The sequence below is a fragment of the Pelodiscus sinensis genome, chromosome 5 (assembly GCF_052426305.1).
Source record: "Pelodiscus sinensis isolate ZL-2025 chromosome 5, ASM5242630v1, whole genome shotgun sequence".
Classification (NCBI taxonomy): domain Eukaryota; kingdom Metazoa; phylum Chordata; order Testudines; family Trionychidae; genus Pelodiscus; species Pelodiscus sinensis.
In genome coordinates, this window is record NC_143056.1 from 27,714,948 (window position 1) to 27,735,631 (window position 20,684).

Below are 20,684 nucleotides of genomic sequence, written 5' to 3' on the forward strand. Positions count from 1 at the left end.
GAGTCCCCTACTATCAGAAATCTTCTCCCCGTCTCCCCATCAGTGTATATTAGCCAGGATGAATAGGAATATTGTCCCTGTTTGTCAGAGGCTGGAAATGGATGACAGGAGAGGGATCACATGGTGATTATCTGTTCTGTTTATTCCCTCTGGGTCATCTGGCATTGGCCACTGTCAGCAGACAGGATACTGGGCTAGACAGACCTTTGGTCCAACACAATATGGTTGTTCTTATGTAGATACATATAGAAAGGGACTGGGGGAGGGGGGCGCTTAAAGACCATATATTTGATGAGTTTTCTAATGTCATGTGAGATACCCTAGTATTCTTTTCATTTGCCATTGTTCTATAAATAGCGCCATGTCCCTGCAACCAGTCTATAAAGGTCACCTTATAATGCTTTCCTATCTTGTGTATTAAAAAGCAATGCTTTTCAGCTGGCATTCCAACTTCAAGTCAAGCATGATGTGAGTTTTGTTCCAGATAACAATGAAATGACTGCAAAGTTTGGTCTATAATTGCTAAAGAACATCACATCCATAGTCAAATAAGGGCACTTCATCAAACAAAACCAGGCTGTATGAATACCAGATTGTCTCCAAATATTTGATTCATGCTAAAAATATAGCACATTTATTAAAAATATATATTTATAAACAGTGGTATGAACAGCATACGTCAAGCAAATGAAAAAGAAAAAATAAACATGTCACTTATTTCCCCCATTTTATTGTTTTTAGGCAGATCTTGCTCAACAGAATTGTTTTTCCATGATTGCACCATATGTTCATTCTAAATAAAAAGCCTGTCAGTTTCAATGTAAACAAAATAGAGGGAAAAAATATTTGACCTAATGGACATAAAATCTGTGCTATGTAGCTATCTTTGAGAGTATACGATATACATTAGTAATTCTAAATAGTGTACAGTCTCTTTCTATTGTGTTTTGCATCCCAGATGGAGTGCTTCAGAGCTGCTACTTACATAATTGCAGTCATTTTCCCCCACCCCCAGACCAAAACCAAATAAAAAGGGAAAGAAGCAGAGCAGAAGAGTTTAGCATGTTACTGCGTGAAGAAGTCCTGTTAAATTAATTGTGCTTCAGCTTTTGCTGCCTACAGGCAGTACTTTTATGATGTGGTAATACAGTACAGAATCAATTCTGATTAAGCAACATGTCAATAGCCTACAATGTTTGTTGTCACCTTTAGCAGCCGTTTTGTCAGTTCTTGTCCTGTGCCTTCTGGCTCACAATGTTGTATAAATGTACACAAAAATGATCACAATGAGATTCAGAATTGTTCCAATAATCCCAAGCATTGCCAGGATGGTTTCTTCTTTGCTCTCCTTTTCTTGATTGCCTTTATCTTCTTCATTTCCACTAGTGATTACCATCTTGGTGGCCAGTTTCTTTAGCCTTCTCCTCAGGCTAATCTGGAATTAGAAAGAGGAGCACCAAAGCAAATTGTTAGTTATAATAACTCGTTTCTAATATTGGAGCCAATCCGCAGTCCTTACCCTAAGGCTATGTCTACACTGCAGGCTTCTTGCGCAAGAACTGTTTTGCTCAAGAGTTCTTGGGCAAAAGGTCTTCCATAACAGCGAATCCACACTGCCATGTGCTTTTGCGCAAGAGCGTCCATGGCAGTGTGGATGCTGTCTTGCGCAATAAAGCTCTGATGGCCATTTTAGCCATAGAGGTTTCTTGTGCAAGAAAATCATGTTGCTTGTCTACACTGCCTTCTTGTGGAAGAGCTCTTGTGCAAGAAGGCTTATTCCTTATGGGAAGAGGAATAACTTCTGGAAGAAGCCCTGTTTTCTGACGCTGTACTGTCAATTAACTTGCGCAAGAATGCACGTGCAGTGTAGACGTAGCCTCATTGTATTTTATATAAGACTACATTTTAAAATAGTTTACATTAAGGGTTCACAAACAATTAACAGGTGTTTTAGTAAATGGTTAATCAAATACAATAATCCAACACTCCGAAAGTTAATGATCTTACTATATATTTTAGAAATGTGCATTTATCTGTCTGTCTATCCGTCTGTGAGTCTATTTGTTCAAGAACTCCTCCTAAACAGTAAGAGTTAGAACCACCAAATTTGGTATGCAGCTTTCTCCTATCACAACTTAAAGCAAGAATTTGGTTGTGCTGGGATAATGGGATGTGCTTGGAATTTGATTGTTTCTCATAAAATGAAAAGGAAGGGGCCTGGCAGGAAGGAGTTTATACTTCAGAATAACTATGGAGGGGGAGGGAGCAGCAAAGGGCCAGAGATAGATGCTGGGACAACTATAACACCAGTGGGCCAGCAGGAGGCAGGGGTAGAGAAAGAGACTGCTATCATTTATATATTTCAGAGATTTTGTCTATTTGTGTGTCTCTTTGTGTGTCTGTCTTTCCCCCAGCTGGGGGATATGCACTCCCTCCCCTTGACTGTGCCCACTGGAGCTGCAGCGGCCATGAAGAAGTACTTCTCACCTGGCCCCAAGCTGCTGCAGTCAAAGAGGGCTGGGGGTGTCCTCTCTCCCCGGGGCAACCTGCATAATGAACCCTTCATCCCCACCCCACCCCAGAGCAATGATTTAAATGAAGAAAGTTAAGGACCCAACCAATGCTGGGTAAATTGTCTAGAAACTGGCAATAACGGTTTCCACTGATGTGCTTATGACCACTTATAACATATATTAATCATGTCTGCAACGTGACCATTATGTCTATTAACTTTATAAACTGTTTATAAATGTACTTTTCATACAAAGTATGTCTCCTGGCTCTGACAAACTCCCATTGTGAGGTCTGTGGGAGCTCTGTCTGCATAAGAACAACAAGGAATGGCCCATGCAGTGCGGTAGAGGGCTAGAGGGGAGAGAATTGGTTTATATTATAGGACCATACAGCAAATGGGTAAGAGAAGTTAAACAGATCAGACCCTAATAAGAAAAACAAAACTTGTGCCAGTTCCAGCTTCCCAGCTAATGGCTCTGGGCACTCAGCAAATTCTCCCCTGGTGGAGCAGTTAACCTCAGAATGAATTCATGGTCTCCCAGTATTATATTGTTGCATCATCCGAAACACGTTATCAGGCTGACGCCACATCACAAACAGATACACATAGATGTATCATCACACTGCCAAACCATCAATCATTTTCTTCTCAAACACGTTGATAACTATGGTGCTTTCTCTGTAAAAAGGTAATGAAATTGGTCCCAGTCATAAAATCCATTGCAGGATTTGAGTCTCTGTTCAAGAAAAAAATCTCCAAACTAAATCAAACAAAAGCCCATGCCTAAAACAAAGGGAAGCTGAAAGTCAAAATTGAGGTATGTCAAGTTGTGGGTGAAAGCCTTCTATAGTGGTTACCTATTGGGTTAGCTGTTACTGAATTAGGAAAACTGTAGAAGCTGGAAGACTAAAGATATTTGGATAAAAACAAACATCCACACATATGACACAAATGTCATGCTGACTGTTGTATGGGTCAGCAAGTTGGAATATGGAGAATACCAAAGAATGATAGATATTGTCTGCAGAAATGAACTGGCTGAGGGGAATGCTGAGCTTCAAGATGGCAAAAAATGCAGTGATAAGAAAATGGCTAAGGTGAGAAATAATGCTAATACAGAAGATCCAAGAAAGATGACTGTGATAGTCTGAACATGTGTCAAGAATGGACTCAGAACAGATGCATACCAGAGTGCAAGGAAGTAGAAATGAGGATATATTATCTAGACCTGGTGAAGAATTAAAGAGGTCAAAAAGGTTTAAAGATTAATAAAGCCATGAAGATGGTACAAAACAGAAAATGAGGAAAAGAATTCATCCAACTCCATCATTACTGCTCAGCTGAGGAGCAGCAATCAAAGAAGAAGCCTTTACTTAAATACCACTGCTGCTTCTCTGTCCAAGAATTCATTTTTGGCATGTTATTCTGTTGCAACTTTATTGTTACATAACAGCCTTTCATCCAAGTATTACCTCTCTAAGAATTAATCTGCTCCATGCTTTATTTTGTGGGATCCATTATCATTTTAATGTAATCTTTGGGAAAGTCTAATATTCTCTTTAATCTCCTGTGAGTGGAGGGATGGGGGAGGAAGGATGATCCAGTAGTTAGGGTCTTAGCCTGGCAATCAGTAGAGCCCATGGCTCAGTTCTTTGCTCTGTTGTAGCTGTCCTGTGTCTTCTTAAGCAAGTCTTTGTGTCTCAGTTTCCCATCCATAGACTAGACTAGCACTTCCTTACTCCACAGGGATGTTGTGAAGTTAAATATGGTGAAGTGCTCACATGCTAGAGTAATGGGGATCTCAGAGTACCAAGATGGATAGGTTGGAATAGCAGACACCAAATCCAATAGTCCCTTAACATGGCCACTAGTATATGTTTATAGGACTTCCTGGCCACTGGGAACTTAGCAATGGGAGTGAGGAAAAAGCTTAGATCTTCTGCCTTCAATAGCACAGACCAATAACAAGTGAGCTAAAACTGCTCTGTTAATAGCCATGGTTCTATGACACTGAGGCTGTGTCTAGACTGCAAGCCGCTTTTTCGAAAGAAAGCAGCGAGTGAGTCTGGATGCTCTCTTTCTAAAAAGCCCTGTTGGCATTCAAGAACGCCTTTTTTCGAAAGAGCACTTTCGAAAAAAGGCGTTCTTCCTCGTGAAATGAGGTATACCGCCGTCGAAAGAAAAGCCGCGTTCTTTCAATTTAATTTCGAAAGAACGCAGCTGCAGTCTAGATGCAGGTGAAGTTTTTTCGAAAAAAGGCTATTTTTTTTTAAAAAACCCCTGAGTCTGGACACAGCCTGAGTAATTATGATTCTGAAAAAGGGCAGCAGCAAGTACCCCTCTCCAACTTATTGAAGAAAGTTTGCCAAATCTAAGATCTGGAGCATGCCCCTAAAGAAATGCCTGCACTAATATGCCTGATGGACTTTGTACCTGCTGGCACTTCAATTTGCTTTTGAAAAAGTTTTGGAAGTGACATGACTCAAGATTACAAGTCATTATTTATAAGGTCCTCAATTGGATTAAAGGCACATCCTGAATGCCCTGAATTCAGATGGGCTCCGGTGGAGCTAAGCATGATCACTGACTCGTGGGAGATGCTTTACATGTTGCTGGATCATCTGCCTGCTCTTATGTATTATTGAAACAACATTTTGAAAAGCACCATAGGCCAGATCCTCAGGTAATTTAAATCAGCATAGCTCCACTGACTTCTACCGAGTTACATCCATTTGCACCCTCTGAGTGTCTGGCCCATTATGTTCAATCTAGCTTAAAGATCTGATGCTATAAATTCTGCATGCTTAATCCACAATCTTAGACAGTCACCAGCAAAATTGTTCTGATCTTTAAACTTGTTTACATTCCCCAGGCTATCAGTTGTGATGACACATTAGCAGATACAAGAGCTTTAATTTTCTGAAGACAGTTTCACCCTCCAGGGATGAGAAATGTGCTACAGAATGAGTTTTGATTAGCAAACTGAAGAGGACACAGAAATCATGCAAAGAGTTCATAAGCTATTGAAATGTGACACCTCCCTTATCTCACAAAAAAGAGAAGCTCTAGTAGTGCTCAAATTGCAAAGCAGGGAAGAGAGGATTCTAGAGATATTTAATACTTGAACATCAGGAGTTTGAAAAATCATATGGAAGTGATATTTCTAATTAAAAGTTCTTTTAATCTCACTGTCCCTCTAAGGATGGAGTTTGGAGGGAACATTTAGTAACTTGCTCAGCATCAGCCAGTCATTCCCAGTAGCATTAAGAGATACTGTGCTGATGGAGGTTCAATTTTCTGAATGAGACATAACAACAATATCCTTAGCACCTGTGTTTTGCTAAAGATCCACTGGCATTTTTTGTCTGAGTTGTTCTGGCCAAGTTCCTACATTCTTCCTACCTAGAATCCCTCTGCAGTTCCAGATGGACAGGGTATTTTTCATTTCCTAGCCTAAATAGTTGATTCGTGTGCCGTGTGATTTTAAACAGTAGGCACGTTCCTCCCCAGAAGCATTTCAGTGAGAAAAGGGCATTTTACAAAGAATCCTGCCTTTATTCAGAGAGAACCTGGGGGTGCTTTGGGATGAAGAGGATCATATAAATGTGAGGCATCATTAAGAGAAAGAGAAAGAAAAGAGGAAAAATGCAGGAGCTTTATGAAAAGTGCATTAAAAAGTGACAAGGCGAGTGAGATAATATTTTGTATTGGACCAGCTTGTGGGGATGCGAGAGACAAGCTTTAAAGAGATTACCTAACCCATCTTCTCTTTCTAATATCCTGGGACCTATACAGCTACAACTACACTGCAAACATTAAAAAACCCCAGCATATATAACAATAGGTAATGTGGCTGATCAGAAAGAAAGCTTGAAAGCCAAAGAGAAACTTGAACCAAAGAGAGCGGGGCCTGAACTGAGAGAACAGAATAAAGGAGAGAGCATGGTCCTGGCTGAGAAATACTCCAGCAATGTAGGAGAGAGAAATGTGCTAAATGAAAAGGGACATCAGCAACCCAAAGGGGAAGAAGATGCTGGAATATAAGCAGTTTCTGAACAGGAAAATGGAAGGCCAAAGAGCACACCACCATGTTGTCAGACTTTAGGCCAAGAGCCATAATGATAACATGCTATTTGGTAGAATCCCAAAACTCTTAAGGGCATGGGACCTCCTCTAGGATAAAAGCCAGCCCACAACAGCAACATGGCACAGTCTAGGCCAGGTAGTAAAGTACATTGTGCCCAATTACCTGCAGGAGGAATTTTTAAGCCAACCAGATACAATTATGCAAAACAGGGCCACTTTCCATGAGATGTCCCATCAATGGCCTCACCAGCACTGACACGGGTTCCTCATGTTGTGAGAACTAAAAAGTTTGAGTCTAGGGCACAGTGCTGCAGCCCACTGATTGCATCTGTCTCTGCCATTCAGGAATGGCTTGTTTCTATTGTGCTTTAGACCTGAATGGAATTACATTAACGATAATTATTTTAAAAACAATCTTCATGCCCTTTTGAATAGAATGTATAATGATGAATGAGTGGTAATTATTCAAAATATCCCCATCTGTCTACGATGCGCTTGATTCCACATCTCATACGTTTGGGAAGCTTGGATTTGAATTGTATGACTCAGCTCAAATGCCAGAGATAGTGTGGAACACCTCACAATGTTTCTGCTCTGATACATTCATCTTCTTTGGGGAGCTCCTGATCTCTTATACAGTGCAATGAATAGTTATGGAACATTTAGGCTCCTCTGAGAAGCAGAAGTATGACTTTGTGAGGACACTGAAAGTCCACTTTTTTCTACTTACTTTAGTACTTAATATACATATATTTAGATCTTCATGGAGTCTGTCAGAAGATTCTTCCCACCCTTTCACCCCCAAAGATTATCTTTGAATCATCCTATAACAGCAATTCATGGAAGACCACATGGTCTACCTTTAAGTTGTTCACATGAATTACTTTACAATATGGCCACTGATCTTCTGAGGCCGGTCAGTCTTACCTCGGTCCCTGGAAAAATCATGGAAGGGATTCTTAAGGAATCCATTTTGAGGCACTTGGAAGAGAGGAAAGTGATTAGGAATAGTCAGCATGGATTCACAAAGGGCAAGTCGTGCCTGACCAATCTGATTAGCTTCTATGATGAGGTAACTGGCTCTGTGGACGTGGGAAAGTCAGTGGATGTGATATACATTGACTTTAGCAAGGCTTTTGATACGGTCTCCCACGATATTCTTTGCCAGCAAGTTAAGGGAATGTGGATTGGATAAATGGACAGTAAGATGGATAGAAAGATGGCTAGAAGGCCGGGCCCAGCGGGTAGTGATCAATGGCTCAATGTCAGGATAGCAGTCGGTTTCTAGCGGAGTGCCCCAAGGTTCGGTTCTAGGACCGGTTTTGTTCAATATCTTTATTAATGATCTGGATGAGGGGATGGATTGCACCCTCAGCAAGTTTGCGGATGACACTAAGCTAGGGGGAGAGGTAGATACGCTTGAGGGAAGAGATAAGATCCAGAGTGACTTAGAGAAATTGGAGGATTGGGCCACAAGAAATCTGATGCGGTTCAACAAGGACAAGTGCAGAGCCCTGCACTTGGGACTGAAGAATCCCAAGCATTGTTACAGGCTGGGGACCAACCAGCTAAGTAGTAGTTCTGCAGAAAAGGACCTGGGGGTTACAGTGGATGAGAAGCTGGATATGAGTCAACAGTGTGCCCTTGAAGCCAAGAAGGCTAATGGCATATTAGGTTGCATTAAGAGGAGCATTGCCAGCAGATCCAGAGATGTCATTATTCCCCTTTATTCAGCTCTGGTACGGCCACATCTGGAGTATTGTGTCCAGTTCTGAGCCCCCCACTACAAAAAGGATGTGGACGCATTGGAGAGGGTCCAGTGGAGGGCAACCAAAATAATTAGGGAGCTGGAGTATATGACCTATGAGGAGAGGCTGAGGGAGTTGGGTCTGTTTAGTCTGAAGAAGTGAAGAGTGAGGGGGGACTTGATAGCAGCCTTCAACTTCCTGAAGGGAGGTTCCAAAGAGGATGGAGAAAGGCTGTTCTAAATAGTGACAGATGGCAGAACAAGGAGCAATGGCCTCAAGTTGTGGTGGGAGAGGTCCAGGTTGGATATTAGGAAAAACTATTTCACTAGGAGGTAGTGAAGCACTGGAATGGGTTACCTAGGGAAGTAGTGGAGTCTCCATCCCTAGAGGTGTTTAAGTCTCGGCTTGACAAAGCCCTGGCTAGGTTGATTTATTTGGGATTGGTCCTGCCTAGAGCAGGGGGCTGGACTTGATGACCTTCTGAGGTCTCTTCCAGCTTTATGATTCTATGATTCACTGTAAGAACCTTCTTTTAAAAACAAAACAAAAACAATGTATGTTCTTATTTCTCACACAATTTACTGCTCTGTTATCTGTATCTTAACTCATGCGTACTGGTGATTAAATTTTCAATTAGAATATTCATATGAGACTGCATTTAACTGTGCTTGTGCCAGTGCTGAATATGGGCTAGAGGTCTGGCTTTCTCCATGTCGTGTGTAGCACACGGGTGCTTTGCTGGCTGAAAGGAGGATTGCAGAAGCTCTGGGGAAAATGAGGAATGCTGCTTTCGTGATGTGCTCCCTCTTCTCCTAATCTCTGCTGAACACCACTCCATGGGATCCAGCTCCTCACATGTAGCAGGGCTGACCAGGCTCCTCACCAACAGCCCTGCAATGCAAAGGAGGCCCCATTAGATATACTCTACAGTAGTGTGACTAGTTCTGCTTCCCTTCTGTGCTTGGAAATTCTTCCCTCCAATGCCAAGCTCTGAGGTTGGTAGCAGCTAAGGGAGTCTATGGCAGCACACTACCTGCAGGGACCATACTACCAAAGGGAGGCAGGGAACAGAGAAGGAGGGGGATGTAGGTAGCAGTGCAGAAGGGAGGACAGCCAGATGACCAGCTCTGGCTGGAGCTGAAGCAGGAACAAGCACAGGTTGAGCAGGGACAGAGGCAAAGGCAAGAACAGGCATAGGCTGAAGCAGGTGTCATTTGTTCGAACAAATGGGGTAGCAGAGAGCTTCCCCAAGGAGGTAGCAACATTCAACAGATTAGAGTGACTACTTTCATTAGGAGCCTATATATTTGTCTTGGGCTCACCTGGTTAGATACTTAGGGTATGTCTAGACTACATGCTGGCAGAGGCATGTAAATTAGACTTCCCAACATAGTCAATGAAGCAGGGAATTTAATATCCCCCACTTCATTAAAATAAAAATGGCCACCGCGCTGTGCTGGCTCAGCTGATCGTCGGCACATATGTGGCAGTCGAGACGCAGATCTGTCGATGAGGAAAGCCTTTGCCAACAGATCCCTTATGCCTTGTGAAATGAAGTTTACAGGATCGGTGTACCGGTAGTTCGGAATAGGAATCCTAGTTCGAACTACCTAGTTCGAGCCCCGTGTAGCCGTGCTGCACGGGGTTCGAACCAGCCGGGTTTTAAAAATGGCGGCTCCCCGCTTATGCAAATGAAGCCCGGGAAATTCAAATCCCGGGCTTCATTTGCAAGTGCGGTATGCCTACATTACCCCGCTAGTTCGAACTTGCGGGGTAGTGTAGACATACCCAAAGAGCCTTAAATTTGTCCCCTGCTCTATTACACAGATCTTTGTATGACAGGTTTTGTCTACACTACAGCACTAATTCAAACTAACTTAATTCGAATTAGTTAATTCGAACTAAGGTAATTCGAACTAGTGCATCTAGATCTAAAAACTAGTTCGAATTAGCGTTTTGCTAATTCGAACTAGCCTGTCCACATTGAGTGGACCCTGAACCGAGGTTAAGGATGGCCGGAAGCAGTGCCGGCAGGGCATCAGATTAGGACTTAGAGCGTGGAGCTGCTGTCTCAGGCTAGCTGAGGGCTGTGCTTAAAGGGTCCCGACCTCCACCCCGGACAGACAGTTCTCAGGGGTTCCCCGCTCACTTCTCTAACTCGATGAGGGACAGCAAAGCAGTCCTGTCTTGGAGTGCCCTGAGTACCCACACTCGGCACATCACAGCACTCGGCCATCAGCCTGGCTGCACTTGCCGCAGGCTGCCATCGGGGGGGTGTTAATCGGGGAGCTGCAGGAGAGCTTCCACTTCGAGGAGCCCGCAGAGCCACCCCAGTCCTCCCCATCGGGGGCTCGTACCCCATTCCTCCCTCACCTCCTTCCACTTACCCCTCCCTAGCCCCCCTTCCTGATGTACAAAATAAAGGACATGTGTGTTCAAAAATAGAAACTCTCTTTATTGAACAAAACTTGGGGAGACTGGGAAAAGGAGGTGGGAGAGGGGAAGAGAGAGGGTGGGAGAGGGATGGGCAACTAAAATAATCAGGGGTATGGAACAGGTCCCATATGAAGAGAGGCTAAAGAGACTGGGACTTTTCAGCTTAGAAAAGAGGAGACTGAGGGGGCATATGATAGAGTTCTATAAAAGCACGAGTGTTGTGGTGAGGGTGCATAAAGAAAAGTTCTTCATTAGTTCCTATAATAGAAGGACTAGAGGACACCAAATGAAATGAATGGGTATCAGGCTTCAAACTAATAACAGAAAGTTCTTCACAAAGCAAAGAGTCAACCTGTGGAACTCCTTGCTGCAGGAGGCTGTGAAGGCTACAACTAGAACAGAGTTTAAAGAGAAGTGAGATCAAGTCATGGAGGTTGGGTCCATGGAGTGGTATTAGCCAGGGGGTAGGAGTGGTGTCCCTGCCCAAGATTTGTGGAAGGCTGGAGAGGGATGGCATGAGACAAATGGCTTGGTCATTGTCTTCGGTCCATCCCCTCCGGGGTAGCTGGTGTTGGCCGCTGTCGGCAGACAGGCTACTGGGCTAGATGGACCTTTGGTCTGACCCAGTACGGCCATTCTAAGCTCAGGGCTCGGGGTCGGGGGTCTCACTGGACCACCTTGATTTTCATGCACACCTGCTCCTGGATGGCCAGGCTGGCAGCTCTCCTGCCTTAGACGGCCACTTTCCTGTGTCTAGTGCGGAGGTCGTGGATGTGGTCCACGATGTCCGCACTAGACCAGGCGGGCGCCCACCTCTTGTGGCCCTGGGCAGGCTCCTGGGAGCCGCCAGCCTGGTCCCGGGAAGAGGCGGAGGGCTGGGTGGCAGCGGGTGGCTGGCTCGTGCCGTGCCAGGTGTAGGGTCTGCTGGCTGGGTGCTGGCAGGCTAGCACCTGGCACGGGCACCGTAGCCAGACCGTGCCCCTTTAAGGGCTCCGGGGCCGGGAGGGGGGCAGAAGAGTTTCCCTGGTGGTGCCCAGAGTGGCCACCAGGGCAAGCTGGGGAGGGCTAGCCTCCCACTAGTTCGAATTAAGTGGCCACACAGCCCTTAATTCGAACTACTTAATTCGAACTAGGCGTTAGTCCTCATAGAATGAGGTTTACCTAGTTCGAATTAAGCGCTCTGCTAGTTCGAATTAAGTTCGAACTAGCGGTTTGCCTTTGTAGCGCCTATCAAAGTTAATTCGAACTAACGTCTGTTAGTTGGAATTAACTTTGTAGAGTAGACATACCCACATACAATATTTTTAAAATATCATAGGTAAGAAAGAAAATAGTCAAATTACTTGGATGACATACAAATTCATAGAGGCATAGATGCTTCCCTACCTCTTTCTTTGGTTAGCGTGTATTGGATGTTTAATAACCACCACAAGCCCTTTGTGTGTAGGAAGAGCACAAGATTATGTAAAATTGGTGTGGTGAATAGTCTGCTCATAGGAACATTTGCTGAACATGGCTTTTTAATTATTTGTAACACTCCTTAGCACTTTTCAAAATTGAATGCATAATGCAGCTAAAAGTAAAAGTATGCTACTAGAATCATGCATATTGATTGCACAGGGGACATTCTCATGAGGAACAGTGATTCTGAAAAAGTTTTGGGGGCATTAGTGGACAATCAGCTGAGCATGAACTCCCAGTGTGATTCTGTCACTAAAAGGGCTAATGCCATCCTTGGATGCATAAACAGGGGAATCTTGAGTAGGAGCAGAGAGGTCATTTTGCTTCTATATTTGGCACTGGTGTGACAGCCACTGGAATACTGTATACAGTTCTGGTGTCCACATTCAAGACAGATGTTGACAAGATTGGAAAAGGGTTAGAAAAGAGCCATAAGAATGATCAGAGAACCTGCCTTACAATGATAGTCTCAAAGAGCTCAATCTATTTAGTTTAACAAAGAGAAAGTTAAGGAGTGATTTACTTTACTTAGTCTAATGAGAATCAAATATTTAATAATTGGCTCTTCTGTCTAGTAGAGAAATATATAATATAATATGATCCAATGGCTCATAGTTGAAGCCAGACTAACTCAGATTGGATATAAAGCATACATTTTAAATAGTGAGAGTAATTAATTACTAGGACAATTTACCAAGCATCATGGTGGATTCTCCATCACTTGCAATTTTCAAATCAAGATGGGATGTTTTTTCTAAGGACACTGCTACACAGCAACATTATTTCAAAATAACTAGAGTTATTTCGAAATAACTTAGTTTGTGTCTACACAGCAGACAGTTATTTCGAAATAATGTTGAAATACTGTCAAGCTGGAGGGCTTATTCCTCCGACTCCTGTAACCCTCATTGTACAAGGAGTAAGGGAAGTCGGAGGAAGAGTGCTCTATTTCAAAATAAGTGCTGTGTAGATGCTCCCAATTTCAAAATAAGCTATTTCGAAATAAGCTACACAATTGACATAACTCAATTTTCATAGCTTATTTCGAGTTAAGCCCTGCTGTGTAGACACATCTACACATGTCTACCGGGAAATTATTTCAAAATAACTTATTTTGAAATAATAACTCCCAAAATAACTATTTTAAAATAAGCTTATTTCCCAAGGAAAGCAGAAGTTATTTCAAAATAACCAGCCCCTTATTTCAAAATAATAGGCTTGGCAGTGTGGATGCTCTGCTTGTTATTTTGAAATAAGAGGAGTGTAGACCAGGACTAAGAGATGTCCAATGGGGAGCAATGGGAGGTGTTACTATTTTGGAGACAATTTGCTGATTTTCCTGCATAAAAGAGAGGTTGAATTCTTTCTTTAAGGTCAAAGCTCACTTCATCACCATATAACTACAACTGGTGCCTCCTTAATATGCAGAAAGTTGAGAACCTGAGAAGGGAGAAGGCAGATACTACAGCATTGCTAAATACTATGGTGTCTGGAGCTATTGCACAATGTAAGCCAGAAAGACAATTGTACTGATTGAGAAAGTAAGAAAGTGCAGTGATTATACTTTGCTCTTTTCAGTCATAGATCTTACAGTATTTGCAAAGTAGGATCAGTATCATTATCTCTCCATGTGCATGGAGAAGCTGAGGCCTAAGGCAGGAAAGTGGCTTCCCCAAGATCACACAGTTTGTCAGTAGCTGGGAATACAGCCCAGTTTTTTTTTGGCTTCCAGTTCAGCATCCAGCCATTGGTCCAGATGTTTAATGGCTGTAAACTGACCTCTCTCTGTTAAAAACAATGGAGCTTCACCAGCTTACACCAGCTGAGGTTCTGGCACACAAGTTTTTAAACAAGCCAATCTGTTGCATCAATATTTTAATCCAGTGTCCCATAACTATGCAGGAACATAGGCGAAGAATGTGATTTATATTTTGTTGACCTCCATAAAATCTGTATAACTACAGCAGCACAGATGGAATTCTTAAAACACACAAGGATGGGGATGAAAACCACAATTGTGTTTCTAATATAGCACACTGAAGAAATTATTCAAGAACAGTTTATCCTACTGAAAATATTTCTCCTGTAAGTCTGTCAAGGTCAGTGTCATCTTAGATTATCTGCTCCATAAGTGCCAGCCACACAAGTTAGACCCACCCAAGGGCTGTACACTCTCGGCCAGAAGGTCATTAAACACTTGCACTTGACCTATGGCTCCTGAGACTAGAAGAAGAAGAACTGTAAGTAGAATGTGCAGGAATTTTGTTCTGTTTGAAGTGTATTTTATTTTGGTACCCAAGCAAGTGAATAAAACATATGGAAGTAGATTAGAAACTGGGGACTAAAGCACCAAAGGAATTGTTCAAGTAGATCCCTACTGAAATTACCTGTCTTATTGGGTGCAAAATCTGTTTGCTGCAAAAAAGCCAGCCACAGAATATAGTCTAGTCACAAGTGCAGCTAACTGGTCATGAAGAACTAAACATTTTTAGTTCATCTGAGCCCTTTACAATGTTACTTGCCTTCTTGGCATCCCCTAGTCTTTATGGGCCTGATCCAAAAGTCAAAATAACATCAACAGAAAGACTTCCATTGCCTTTGTTTTGCATCAAGCTCTATATGGACCACTCTGGTGCTTAGCAGTACATTTGAACTGCATCTTTCAACTCCATAGGTCTCCACATGCTCTATAGTTTTCAATATCTGATATGCAAATGGTGCAACGTGATCTATAAGTGAAATGTGGCTAATTCTGGGTTGAAGCTCAACTAGTACTTAGAACTTCATAGGACAGGAAGATACAATGACTTTTCAAAAGGCAAGTTGCATGAGCAATTTACACAGTGAGAAATGTTTAACACCAGACATCAAAAGGAATTACTTCTCAGTGCCAGAAACCTCAGACTGCAGGAGCTATAATGGATTAAAAGTCTTAATTTGTAAAAAAAAACCTATATTATCTTTCTTGTCTTTCAAAAACCTAAGCCAGAGGGGCTTCACACTCCTAACTTTGCTTTTTAAATAAAATCTAAGTGTTTCACTTGACAAACTCCAATTTAAAATCACAACTGGACATTGGTATCAAAGCAGAAAGCACTTTTTTTCTGAAGCAAGCCTTTCCATTGATTAACAATGGATTTTTTCCCCAATGGATCCACTATTTCTATTCATTTTGTTATTTGGAAACCTCTCTAGGGAGACATAACATTCCCCTGCATTGTAATTACAGTGGCCTGTTTCACATGCATGTGTGTAATCAGGCAGGGAGCTCCAGAGGTATCTAGCCACACTTTCTGGGAGAGCCCTCTTCTGTGGAGAGGTTCCTGGAGTCCCAGAAAGGCTAAAAATCTTTCTGGGACTCCAGGAACCTCTCCAAAGAAGGGCACAGGCTCCCAGGAGGGATTCAGAACAACCTTTTCTCCTAATCTTCAGCTACATTGGCAGAAAACCCCTCAGATTTACAGAAAGGTGGTGTGCTTGACTATAGCTCTCTGAAAGAGAGGCCAGCTAATGAGGACACCAAAAAGCATTGTCCAAAGTTCATGGATTCTTTTTCTTCCTGTCACCCAAATTCTTTAATCGCTTCTTTGCTCAGTTCTTCTTTTACCTCCTTACTTTTTTCCAAGAGCAACTCCAGATGAGGTAGACAGATTTTTCCACAATGCAGCTCCACTTGGGGTGGAGGCAATGTCTGCTCTCATGGCTTGAACTAACAGTGACTTGCTTCCACTCACAAAAGCAACTTTCCTTGGCTGACCCTGTAGGCACTGACACATCTCCTGACCTGGATCTCATACCAAAAGTACCCCATAAAAGCCAATAAACAGCTCTTGGATTTTCAGTTCTCAGAGATCATTAAAATTCAAACCCACAGAGGAACCACTCTTTTTAGTAGGACACACTGGCAACATTTGCTTCAAACACCCTAGGCTACAAGTGTCCGAAATTGATTTCCAGTGATATGCTCTTGGTGATGGCTCCTATAAGATCCTTCTTACATTTCTGCAATTGAAGTTAGGTGACTTTCCTGACCCTTCCTTTTGATGAAATCATCTCCTCTCTGGAAATGGCTTTAATGATCACTGGGGCTCAAGAAAACATTGCTGAAAAGCATCTGTGTTTGCCTTTAGTCTACACATGGATGGTCTTGTGGCTAAAGCAAAAGATTAGGAGTTACTGGAGCTGGCTTCTAGCCCCACCTCTACCATGGACTTAATGCTTGTGAAGCTGATTGAGACCTTTCAATTTATGTCAGTTAAGGAAGTGCAAAACATGACAGTTCTAAGAAAGCACTGAGATCTACTGATGAAAAGTGCTATATACTAGCTAAGTAGTATATTTTTTATTCATTATTATTTCTATTTAAACAAATTAATTACAAACACCCCTCTGGACACACTATGCACTGCAGAGAGGATCCTGTGCACAAGTGTCAGACTTTTTATTTTGGTGCCTGATTTTCACCAGAGCCTGGTATAATACATGCTCCTTTTCCTTCACACTGTCAATTAGTACCATGAAAATTAAAGGTTTGAAGAAATAAGTGCTCTACAGACACCTCTTAGTGAAAGACACATTGCCATCTGTCAAAAGCTAGGCCCTCGGACCCCCTTCACTATCTTTGCACTACATCCATTTTGTTTTCTCTGCCCGGACTTGTCAGTGTTAATTTTTGCCTTTCTGTTTCTTTTAGCAGTCAAAACCATCAGACTAAAATTACACTGGGTGCATCACCCTCCAACTAAGGAAGATTTACAGCTGTTTTGGCTTCATTTTTTAAAATGTCAATTTGTTTTTATTTTATTTTCCATTTTTATGGAACTTCTTTTTCAGCATTGAGCAACACAGTCAATAAGGCTAATAAAACCTACAGAATATGTTAGCCTATAAATTACTCCTGACCCAATTTGCAGGTTTTTTTATAATTGACACAGATGTAGAAATACAGTCATTTTAGGCAGGAGAAATGCCTCTTTATCCGTTCCATCTCATTGTGGAATTGTACCCAAAGGAGGTGCTTGACTGAGAGCATGCCTAGTGAGTGGGAAAAAAAGCAGCAGCATATTGAGCATGCCATGTGTATACTTCTGGACTAGCCTAGTATTCCTGGATTATTCACTAACATCAATGAGAATTCTTACATACACAAGAAATGCCTAATCAGGTCCTTGATATACTGAAAAACGTCTGACAGCTGACTCTTTACTAAGGTCTTCAATGTATAAAACATAAATCACAGAAAATTCAGGAACAGGGAGCGAATTTCAGGCAAAGAAATAAGTTATAAAGCCACATTCCATATTCTTTTTAGCAATTTTAATGCAGCCTCACCCAGTGTAGTGTTGTTCACTGATATGAAACCAATTAGAAGCCCGATTCAGCTATTGTTGAAATCAGAGGCAAAGTTCTGGGAATTGGCTCAGGTCCTCCAAGCAGAAGTCATTGAAATAAAAAAAATAGCCACCAAAATTTTCAGCCTAAATTTGTGTGTCCTATGGAAATGGCCCCAATATTGAATCACTTTGTATGATAGCACAGGAGACCGTTGAGTGACAATAGTAAGAGTCAGAGAAAGAGAACCTGTCTTCTAAAACTAGCAAATAACAACGTAAGTCTAAAGAAAACTGTAATATTCCAAAAGTTTCTCTCCTTCACTGATTCAGCACTCAGCTTGTGGGAAAAACCTTTCCCCAGCTCCATTCCTCCACCTTCATTCCCGATTAGAGATTAAAGATCCACTACACCTATTGTCAGAGAAACAAAAATGAACATCAGTCACAAAAAAGCAGGAAATACATGCAAAGTGAAATCTCAAAGAGAATGAATAAGAGAAACATTTGCAAACGAGAAAAGATCAATGTGTAATTCATGCTAAGGATAATAACAGAACATGACATTTGTTAAATGGTAATTCACAATGCCAATGAATCCTGGTGTTGCTCGTCTTATATGACACTTTAAAAATTCTAGTTATTAATTGGGTTATTTGGATTTAGTATTTTTATGGAGATAGCATTTATAGACAGTAAGCTCTTCAGGACAGGAGATTTCTCTTACTGTGTATTTGTACAGTATTTACCATGGTGGGCTCCAACCTTGGTCCAAGCGTTAGTCAAGTAATTAATAATAATAATTGTGGTTCAGTGTGCTGACTATAAGCTAGACGCTCCCTGAGGGCATGTCTACACACCAGGGCTAAAGCTGAAATAAGCTATGCAACTTGAGCTACGTCAATTCTGTAGCTTAAATCAGAATAGCTTATTTCATCTTTTGGCGCTGTCTGCACAGCAGGAAGTCCGAAGAAGATCACTCTTCCTTTGACTTCTCTTACTCCTCATAAAATGAGGGTTATAGGAGTCAGAGTAAGAAGTCCTCCAGCTCGATATTATTTTGACAGTATGTCGAAATAATTGTTTGTAATGTAGACGCTAATTGTGTTACTAGACACGGACACGGACATCAGTTATTCCAAAATAACACTGCTGTGTAAACGTACCCTGAGTTTTTAATCACAGGTCTACCACTTAGTCAGTGGTTATACTTGGGTGCAACTCCCACTGAAGTCCAACATAGCTGTTAAATCCTTGCATACGACGCCCGAAGAGGGAATAGCTGGCATTGTAGTCCATAGGCTTCCAGAGAAGGCAGGAGACTGAATTCCTTCTCTCAGCCTATTTTGTTCTCCAAATGCAGCTCAAATGCACAATCCAGCTGGCAATACAAGCTAACTAGTGAAAATTAAAGGCATTGTGGTTAAAACCTACTTAAAAGTTCCTTCACACTGTGAACATCATGGCTTGAGATGTTACTTTAAACTTGAACATTACAGTGAATACCAAGCTGTATGGTATGATTATTTTTTAGGCAAACCTTTCTGTATAATCAAAAAGAGGTATTTGTAGGAACAAACTGTTTTGACAATAAATAGCAGACTTCCCTTTATAGCACTGTCTAACATAAATCCACGTACAGTTTTTATTGTATGCTCTGTGAAAGCAATGGCACTGATGCTTATTAGCACGTTATCTGCTATAGATAAACCAGGGAATTAGAGCCAGATTCTCAGATGGTTTAAGCTGGCATAATTCCACTGAAGCCAACAGAGTTATGTCAGTAAACAAGACACAGCATCTTGTCCCCTGCTGGAAAAAAAAGCCAGCAAATGATGCAGGATCTGACCCATCATTATGCGACTGAACATTTTTACAAGCATTAACTGACTAAGCCTCAGTTTGGGACACATCAATAAGATTTATTAGCCCCATTTTATAGATGAGGAAAATCTCATCTGTTAAAACCACTTGTAACATACTTATCGCTGCTTCCTGGCTAGGGATGTAAGAGACTAGTTGACTAAATGACTACTCGATCAGCAAATGCTGATCAGGCAATCGAATAGGAATTCGACCAGTTGCTTTCCCCTAACCTTGCTGCCTCTATCAGAGAGAGGCAACAAGGGGAGAGAGCAGAAGCCAGTGCTCGGGGGAGCCAGCTTAAAAACCAGTTCCCACCGCACCATCTCTGCAGGGGCAGGGGAAGCAGAGGGCAGTAGGGAAAGAGCACAAGTGGGGATTAAAACATCCCTGCTCATACCGGTCCTGATGCCTGCCATGGGTGGCTCTTGTACATTTTGAAGGAAGAGACACAGTCCCTGCTGGTGCAGGCTCCCGCTGCCTCTCTTCCTTTGAAATGTACCAGAGCCGTCCATGGCTCGTGTACATTTCAAAGGGAGAGAGGCAACGGGAATGCCCTGGTCTCTCCCTTTGAAATATACAGGAATTGTGGGTGGCTCTTGTACATTTCAAAAGGAGAGTCACAGCAGGATAGTGAGTGCCCTCCTTATCAATTAATCAACTACTTTATTACCCGATTAGTCAAAATTGAACATCTATATATCCAGCTAGCTAACAAGTCTGCGGTTGTGAAAAGAGATATTAACAAACATAAAAATATCATTTTTCACAGATGCAGACTAACTTGCTGGCAAGTCTAAAAAATGCAACCAAAAAAGCCAAAGAAACAATAATAAAAAAGATAACAACATGCAAAACACCTTATTTGTGTTTCTATTTTGTTTAGGTCCAGTAAAAAATAGAGACAACTGTACATTATTTTTATTACTGTATCTGCAAGAAACCCCTACATAAATAAATTATTATGACTGGGCATGTATGTGTGAATAAGTATTATTATAATAATAAACACTCTGAAGCCATCAAAAATAAATTGATGTGAAAACCCATGTGCTGCAATTGCAGCTGCTGCATTGCCAAGCTCTCTATGCTGGAAATTTTATGGGTCCTCCCCAATCTATCACACCTTGACAAACCAAAGTAGTCTAGAAACCCTCACCATGGCACACAGGGTATGGAAGCCTTAACTTGCAGGCTGCCACACACACAACTTCCCCTCCTGTTCTGCACAATCCCATAATAGGT

At 42.0% G+C, this 20,684-nt stretch overlaps 1 protein-coding gene across 2 annotated transcripts in view; it reads right to left on the bottom strand.

Moving 5' to 3' along the window:
- Nucleotides 1-637: 637 nt before the first annotated feature.
- TUNAR (transmembrane neural differentiation associated intracellular calcium regulator) overlaps nt 638-20,684 on the bottom strand; it is a 38,829-nt gene continuing 18,782 nt past the window's right edge. For both annotated transcript variants that reach the window (XM_075926037.2, XM_089778219.1), the window contains exon 2: nt 638-1,435. In XM_075926037.2, the coding sequence (XP_075782152.1) occupies nt 1,250-1,396 (147 nt within the window). In that variant the 5' untranslated portion in view covers nt 1,397-1,435 and the 3' untranslated portion in view covers nt 638-1,249. The remainder of the gene's footprint in view (nt 1,436-20,684) is intronic.